A 9,011-nucleotide genomic window follows, 5' to 3' on the forward strand; every position below is an offset into this window, starting at 1 on the left:
AAAAAAAAAAAAAAGAAAGCTTACTACAAATTTGGAGATAAGTATCAACAATCATATTGCTAATGTACCGAAGGTGCTTCTGTCAGAAGGTAGTTTGAAAGCATCTGGGGAATAAAGGAATTTTTGGTTAAATCTTTACTTATATATTACCTAATTTCTGCAGTTCTTGGAAACAATGTTCACATACTCTTGCTGGTTGATTTTTCAGGTAATCTAAGCCATACTTATTGGATGAACAAGCTTGGCATACAATCTGAAAATACATTGGAATTATTTTGTTAATTTCTTTAGAATAACTTGTGTTTCCAAACCAGGAAGTATGTTACAATTTACCGTGCCATCCACTTTTCAAAACAGTTTCACAGTCACTGAATCTCATTTGGTCTCAATAATAACTCTATGAAGTTCGGGCATACAGTAAACTAATGCATGGTACCACACTTGTAAGATGAAGAGGCCACAGATTATTACTTACAAAGGGCTGACTACATAAAATAATAAAGTAAAGGAGTTAATATATACAAATTGCTTAGAACAGTACCTGGCATGCAAGAAGTCCTGTGAGGTATACTGATTGTCATCATAATAACCACTGCTGTAGCAACGACCATGTCTCTGCTTCTCTACCAAGTTCTTGGGCTCTGTACTAAATGCTCTCTAAATAGAACTCCATTTAATCTTCAGAGTAACTCTCTGATGTTGCTGTTTCTGCACCCATTTTACTAATGAGAACATGAAGTCTTAGAAACATCACTAGGGATAACTTCAACACTGAACATTCCCACTAATGAATACTATAGATACTTAATGCTAGAGAAAGGCAGTTTAAATAATAGCTGAAATGTGAGGGCCTATTTAATTGTTGTTTTGTTAGACTTTGATTCAAAGTTATTTATTACTGATGTTCTAATGTAACTGAGGTAGAAGGGTGGAAGTTCCCTAAGAAGATTCCCTCTGCCCCTAAATATTTAGAGAAAACACCATTCATGCTTTCTTCCATTAACACAGTAATAATAATTGTTATTGATATTCTTGAACTACAATGGTTTACGAGGGGAAATATTCTTCCTCACTATGTACAGCCTGGAGAAAGTAAGGACCACAATGGAGATAGGCGTTATCCTCGCCAACCTTTCCACAGGCCCGGCAGTGGTGTCGTCTCCAGGTGAGAGTAAATTCACTTGTGCAGATCATACACATTGTGGCTCTGGTATCAGGAATCCAGATGGGAGCCTTTGATCCAAGAGGACTAACTTCCTCTTTATTTTCTGAGTCTGCCTGTGGAAGAAGAGCAACTTCTGATTATCCCCATGCAAACTGCCTGCCTTTTTATTCGGCAGTGGCGTCTCACACTACCACTAAGATGGGGATGAGGGTAAGGAGAGATGGCTCAGGCCTGTAATCCCAGCACTTTGGGAGGCCAAGGCAGGCAGATCACTTGAGGTTGGGAGTCCTTGACCAGCCTGGCCAACACGGCAAAACCCTGTCTCTACTAAAAATACAAAAATTAGCCAGGTGTGGTGGCAGGTGCCTGTAATTCCAGCTACTCAGGAAGTTGAGGCAGGAGAAATATTTGAACCTGGGAGGTGGACGTTACAATGAGCCGAGATTGTGCTACTGCACTCCAACCTGAGTGACAGAGTGGGACTCCGTCTCAAAAAAAAAAAAAAAATGGGGATGAAATAATGGGCTATTGGCAGGTGTGGTGGCTCACATCTGTAATCCCAGCACTTTGGGAGACCAAGGCAGGAAGAACACCTGAGGTCAGGAGTTTAAGACCAGCCTGGTCAACATGGTGAAACCCCTGTCTCTACTAAAAATACAAAATTAGCCGGCATGGTGGTCCGTGCCTATAATCCCAGCTGCTCAGGAGGTTGAGGCAGGAGAATCACTTGAACCCTGGAGGCAGAGGATGCAGTGAGCCGAGATAGCACCACTGCACTCCAGCCTGGGCAGCAAGAGAGAAATTCGTCTCAAAAAAAAAAAAAAAAAGCGGAGAAAAAGAAATACGGGCTATTATATTTTTCATGTGCTCAGAATACTAAGATTAGCTACAATCTAAAAATCTTCTAATGCAAAATTAACTTAAAAAGATGCCTGTGGTAGTGGAATGGCAACTGATAAGTTTCTTCCTTAAATTATTTTGTATTTTCTAAAATTCCTACAATGAAGTTTTATAGCTGGGAAAATACATGAATATGCTATATCTGATCACAGATGGGCAGTGAGACATTAATAGAAGGATAAACTTTTAGTGTTGAAATGAGACATTAATCGTGGAGTAACTCTCTGATGTCCAGTCCAATCATTCTCTGAAACACATGTTGCTTTCCTAAACCCCTGTGAAATGCTTAGGGTAAAAACTTTGAAATGAGCTGGAACAAAAGAAAAAAAAAAAAAAGAAGACAATACCTCATCAAGACTCCTACTAGGACAGAAGGTGATTCTTTTCTTGGCATACTCTTCTATTGCCCTGGAAATCGCTTCTAGCCATTCATCCCTTTCTGTGGCAGAACTGTTGGGGGCAAAAGGTTTCATCAACCAGATGTCAGGTTTCATTCTTTGCCTTTTTCTTACTTCTTTTCTTTCTCCCATAGCAACAGATCCCACCACCCTCCAACAATACTAGTCAAAAAAGCAGCAACTCTGAGGTTTATGTGAACAGATCATCAGAGCAGACGACAGAGAACCCGTGATGACATTTTCGCAAATAGAATGCATATTTTTTCTTTCCAAAAGTTCTGCTTTGTATTAAATAACTTTTGAACTCTCCTAAATATTTTTGGTTTCGTTTAAAGGATAATTGTACAATGAACAATTACGATTATTTATATAAAGCCAAGGACTTTCCTAAGACATCATCCTAGAATTTAAAAAGGTTCCAAGAAGTCAAGTTTCAAATTCCAAATTATAGCATAGAATACTAAATACCTTTAGATTACTAAACATTACTAAAATTTTCTAGGAACGGCACTGGAGTGAGGAGAACATATTTTTTGTATTAGAAAGCAGATGTTGAAGGAGTGGTTCACATGGGAAAGGCTGCAGTTGTTAGGGCTTCTCTACCTATTTCACCCACCAAGTTGTCTGTGCCTACTCTAAGCTCATCAGGAGATATCTTTAATTCAGTGCCAGATGGGAATGGGCCAAATAGGGGCAAGCCTGGTAAGAAGAGGGTATTTTTTTTCTCTGTTTTTCTAACAATGCCTCTCTCCCAAAACCATGTTAACTCCAAGTCAATACTGGTATTAGCATACTTATGAAACCACTGCTTAAATTTTGTATTGTACATTCAAAACTGAGAGGCACATTTTAGGTATTATAAAACAAAATAAATATACAAATCTATACGTACACAGTAGAGAAAGAGCAGAAAAGAGAAGGGAGAGGGAATGAGAAAAAGGAATACTTTAATAAATAATTAAAACTCCATCATAATAAAATAAAATTCCTCAGAATGGGATTGTGACTTTTTTTTTCTCCCCAGAAGATTTAGAATTGAGTGACTGTTTTTTTTTTTAAAAAAAGTCTGTAGTTTAATTTACAGAGGCATTTTGAGGTGTACAGAAGTAAAATGGGATGAGTGTGGTGGCTCACGCCTATAATCCCAGCACTTTGGGAGGCCAAGGTGGCTGAATCACTTTAAGTCAAGAGTTCCAGACCACCTGGCCAACATGATGAAATCCCGTCTCTACTAAAAATACAAAAATTAGCTGGGTGTGGTGGTGAGCACCTGTAATCCCAGCTACTTGGGGGGCTGAGGCAGGAGAACTGCTTGAACCCAGGAGGTGGAGGAAGAAGAGAGAGGAGATTGCCAAAAAAAAAAAAAAAAAGAAAAAAAAAAAAAAAAAAAAAAAAAAAAAAAAAAAAAAAAAAAAAAGAAAAAGAAAAATAGAAAAGCAGAAGTAAAATGACCTGATATCTGCAGTTTGTTTTAAAATAGAAAATTATGAAACAGGAAAACTGGTGGCAAAATCTTGATGATTATTTTTAGTTTGGGTGACTGAATATGCAGTTTCTGGTTTTATTCAGCCTAACTTTAACTGTATTTGAACTCTCAAGCAGTGTTTCTAAAATAAAAAATTCCACCATTAATAACGGTACATATAGACATATGTTGCTGTATTTTAGAGAACCCAGGGCAGGTCAAGAATAGAAACCACTCACCTTCCCTACAATCATCATTCTCAGAAAGCACCTCCCTAATTCATGACCTAAATGAGTGCCATTTGGAATGTCCATTCACATGGATTAAAAAAGGTAGAAATCCCGTTTACAAATAAAATTTTAAAACAAACTCATTTCTCAAATTTTCATTATATATGAAGAACAACAAAAAAGAAATAACCTCTTTCTCTCTAAAGCAAACAAAACCCTGCCTTATTTACCGCTACTATTCTTTGATTACTGCCAAAACTAGCTGCCATTTAACAGTTACTACGTCAGCCAACTCTGCTAAATGCTTAGCAAATGTCACCATGTCTCACCCTCAGAGCTTCCCCATGGAATATTTTGGATCTTACACCCCCTGCCCCCAACTACAACATCATCACCCACCTTCACCATTTATAGACAAGGAAACTGAGAATTAGTAATGTTTCATAATTTGCTTTATAGACAACAGACTATTAAGTGATGAGCTGGTATTAAACCCAAGTATAGTTAAGGACTGAACCTCTCACCACCAGGGCATTGACAGCCTCTGCTCATGCTCCCTAGAGAACTACATGACGAGAATACATGCTCAGGCTTCCAAGCAAACATTCATAAAACATTACCATCTCTCCCTCCCTCCCCTGCTCCTCACCAGAAGAGTAACAGAAAGCAGAGAGGCAGATGGTAAATTTGAGAGTTGCTGTTGGATTCTTCTGGAGCCCTGGGAGCATGGGGAATGTGATTCAACTGTGCAAATCATGTCACATATGCTGTTCTTTCATTTAATCATTCCTGGCTCTCTCCTGTGTGGGGTTCTGCCAAGACAATGTTTACCAGCTCTTGATAACACATTTCTCACAGACCACACACATTTGCCCGCAGCATCCAGTGGAGATATTCTAGTCTCCTTTTATAACATGATTAGCAGAAGAATCAGCATCTTCCTCAAACTGAAAAACTGCTAAGCCAAGTATTATTTTCCTTATAGAATGTGTATAGCACAAGAAAGCAAATTTCTATCAAGTAAATACCACTTTCCCAATTACTGGGATGAATTGCCAAGGGTTAAAAACCTGACTGGGCATGGTGGCTCACACCTGTAATCCCAGCACTTTGGGAGGCAGAGGAGGGCAGATCACCTGAGTTCAAGAGTTCGAGACCAGCCTGAGCAACATAGCAAAACCCAGTCTCTACTAAAAATGCAAAAATAAGCTGGGCATGGTGGTGCGCATCTGTAGTCCCAGATACCCAGGAGGCTGAGGCAGGAAAATCATCTAAACCTGGAGGTGGAGGTTGCAGTGAGCTGAGATCATGCCACTGCACTCTAGCCTGGGCAACAAACTTGAGAGTCCATCTAAAAAAAAAAAAAAAAAATTGGCTGAGCACCATGGCTCACGCCTATAATCCTAGCACTTTGGGAGGCCAAGGCGGGTGGATCACGAGATCAGGAGTTCGAGACCAGCCTGGCCAACAAGGTGAAAACCCATTTCTACTAAAGATACAAAAAATTAGCTGGGCATGGTGGTACATGCCTATAATTCCAACAAGTGGGGAGGCTGAGGCAGGAGATTCACTTCAACTGGGAGATGGAAGTTGTAGTGAGCTGAGATGGTGCCATTGCACTCCAGCCTGGGTGATAAGCAAGACTCCGTCTCTAAATAAATAAATAAAGGGTTAAAAATCCTTCAATAGAAAGGATTTGGAGTTGTTAGACCATGCCATGCCATTTACTACTTGGACTAACTGCAGGATGTTTCTCTGAGGTCCAAAGGCCACATCACTTTGATTTGTAACATTCACTGGGAGCCTACTGAGCCAGGACGTAAGCCAAGAACTGGGCGCACAAAATATACCTCACTTGTAAGGATGCACACTTACAAGTGTGAATTGAGGTAAAACATGTAATTAAAATATGATATAACAAATGTAGATAAGTAACAGAAGTAGTAAATTACCTTATGTAAGTAGCAGGGATGGCTTTGCAAAGGTGATAACAAAGTTAGGACTTGAGGAGTTATAGTTTGGCAAGAAACTCTCTGTCTCTGTGTACCCTCATTCAGTCTGCCAGCTGCGGTCACCTCTAAGCTGACGGTGCCCAAATATATGCCTCTGGTCCAGATTTCCCTCTGAAATCCAAATCCTTACAGAAACTGCCCCTTGATGGCAGAATTTGGATACTGCATAGGCACCTTGCATTCCATATGCATATCTGAAACTAAATTCCCAATTTCTCCCCTAAAGCTGTTCCTCTCCCGGTGCTCCCTGTCACAGTGAACGGCACCAGCTCCCAATTCATAGTATATCCTGGAGACTCCTCTGAAGAACTCCTCTTATACCCTGTGTCCAATCAGTCACCTCCTTTAGACCACTTCCCAAACCATATTTCATGAAGCAGCTGGATACTCTTTTAAAAATGCCAATCTGATCACATCATTCCCTTGTGCAAGCATTTCAGTGGCTTCCTGCGACACTGAGGCTAAAGACCAAATCCCACAAGATGGTTCTGCACCATCTAAGTCACCTGCCCCTCCAGGCTTATCCTGCGTCATTCTTCTCCTCACTTTCAAGCTCATGCCACAATGGCCTTCCAATTCTCTGAATATGTCGTGCCCCTTAGGTGAAAAGTACTTTGTACACAGTGCTCCCAATGACCAGGAGTCTCTTCTCTTCCTTTTTCCTCTTTGCCCCTCTGTCTGACTCGTACTTATCTTTCCTAAGTCAGTATAAACAGCAGGGTTTGTAGGGAAGAGACTGCCATCTCTCCGCCATTATAGTTTAAGATCTTTATAGCCTCCTAGTCAGCCCCTGGTACATTTTCTGTGCCTCACTGAATTATCACAATACTTAATTGTGTTAATATTTGCTAAGTGCATGTCCTCTTCCATGGAATGTCAGCTCAATGAAGGAAGGGCCCTTTCATTTATTTATCTATTTATTTATGAGATGGAGTCCTGCTCTGTTGCCCAGGCTGGAGTGCAGTGGCATGATCTTGGCTCACTGTAACTTCTGCCTCCCAAGTTCAAGCAATTCTCGTGCCTCAGCCTCCGGAGTAGCTGGGATTGCAGGTGTGCGCCACTACACTCAGCTGATTTTTATAGTTTCAGTAGAATAGAGTTTCACCATGTTAGCCAGGCTGGTCTTGAACTCCTGATCGCAGGTGATCCACCTGCCTGGCTTGGCCTCCCAAAGTGCTGGGATCACAGGCATGAGCCACGGCACCTGGCCTGACCCTTTTAATTTTTGGTCCACTGTGTCCCGATGCCCAGTACAATGCTTGGCCCAGCTAGCTGCCTGCTGCCATGACTGTACTGTCTCGCCCACCCATGTCACTACTGCTGCCATCCCCAGAGGGCTGTTTGTTAGGGACAGGGCTCCCAACTTTGAGGCTAATATCATTGTTAGCTATATCTGTTCCCACAACTTTCTAGGAGACTCCTGTGGCATTCTTTCTTCCCACCCTCAGGACTCTACATCAGTGTGCACCATGGAGCTTGGCAGAGCTGCAAAGCTGGCACCAGAATTCGCCAAGAGCAATGTGAAGTTGACTGCCCTTGCAACAGACAGTTCTGAAGACCATCTTACCTAGAACAAGGATATCAATATTTATAATGGCGATGAGCCCACAAAAACATGACCTTTTCCCATCATTGATGGTAAGGATCAGGGCCTCACCACCTTGTTGGACATGCTGGATCCTGCCGAGATGGAAGATAAGAGCACGGCTGTAACAGCTGTGGTGTTTACTTTCGGTCCTGACAAGAAACTGGAACTGTCTACCCAGCTACCACTGGCAGGAACTTGGATGGGATTCTCAGGGTAGTTATCTCTCTCCAGATGACAGCCGAAGAGAGGGTTGCCACCCTGATTGATCAGAAGAATGGACATAGCGTGGCCAGGTGTGGTGGCTCACGCCTGTAATCCCAGCACTTTAGGAGGCCAAGGTGGGCAGATCACTTGAGGTCAGGAATTTGAGAACAGTCTGGTCGACATGGTGAAACCTTTTTTCTACTAAAAATACAAAAAAAATTAGCCAGGCGTGGTGGCACACACCTGTAATACCAGCAACTTGGAAGGCTGAGGCAGGAGAATTGCTTGAACCCAGGAGGTGGAGGTTGCAGTGAACCCAGATCACGCCATTGCACTCCTGGGTGACAGAGGGAGATTCCGTCTCAACAAAGAAAAAAAAAAAGTTACAGAAATATAAACCCTGATCAGAGCTGTTCATTACACCTGCCTGGTACCAATCTGGAAATCATAAACATCCAGATATTTACCTGACAATCAAAGAAAGAAACATTTACTATAATTTCCTGAATTAATCTTAATAAAATAAAATACTGTTTTTGTTTTTGTTTTTTTTTTGTTTTTTTACCAAGGCTCATTTTTACTTGGGAAATAGAAGTGCAATTGAAAACCCAACTTTTCTATAGGCATTTAAAAATAACTTTCTTCATTTTAAGAACCAAGCTCAAGCACTCACCGGAAACATGATATACAGGGGCTTAATGTTCTTTGACCTTTTGTTCAAACTCTCTATACCTAAAAAAAGAAAAAAGGGCACAATCCTGCCTGTAGCACTTTGGGAGGCCGAAGCAGGTGGATCACCTGAGGTCAGGAGTTCAATACCAGCCTGGCCAACATAGTGAACTCACATCTCTACTTTAATTTTTTTTGAGACAGTTTCGCTCTTGTTGCCCAGGCTGGAGTGCAATGGCACACTCTTGTCTCACCCGCAACCTCCACCTCCCAGGTTCAAGCAATTTTCCTGCCTCAGCCTCCCAAGTAGCTGGGATTACAGGCATGCGCCACCCCACACCCGGCTAATTTTGTATTTTTAGTAGAGATGGGGTTTCTCC

The 9,011-nt window shown here is 41.5% G+C and overlaps 1 protein-coding gene across 1 annotated transcript in view; it reads right to left on the bottom strand.

The window, feature by feature from the left end:
- Window positions 1–9,011, bottom strand: part of FGD6 (FYVE, RhoGEF and PH domain containing 6) — a 137,268-nt gene that overhangs the window by 11,563 nt on the left and 116,694 nt on the right. The window contains exons 15-17 of the mRNA XM_017515954.2: window positions 2,413–2,515; window positions 1,132–1,278; window positions 151–253 (exon numbers count right to left, since the gene is read on the bottom strand). Coding sequence (XP_017371443.1) covers window positions 151–253; window positions 1,132–1,278; window positions 2,413–2,515 — 353 coding nt within the window. The remainder of the gene's footprint in view (window positions 1–150; window positions 254–1,131; window positions 1,279–2,412; window positions 2,516–9,011) is intronic.

Source organism: Cebus imitator, unplaced genomic scaffold (genome assembly GCF_001604975.1).
Source record: "Cebus imitator isolate Cc_AM_T3 unplaced genomic scaffold, Cebus_imitator-1.0 Scaffold18, whole genome shotgun sequence".
Taxonomy (NCBI): Eukaryota; Metazoa; Chordata; class Mammalia; order Primates; family Cebidae; genus Cebus; species Cebus imitator.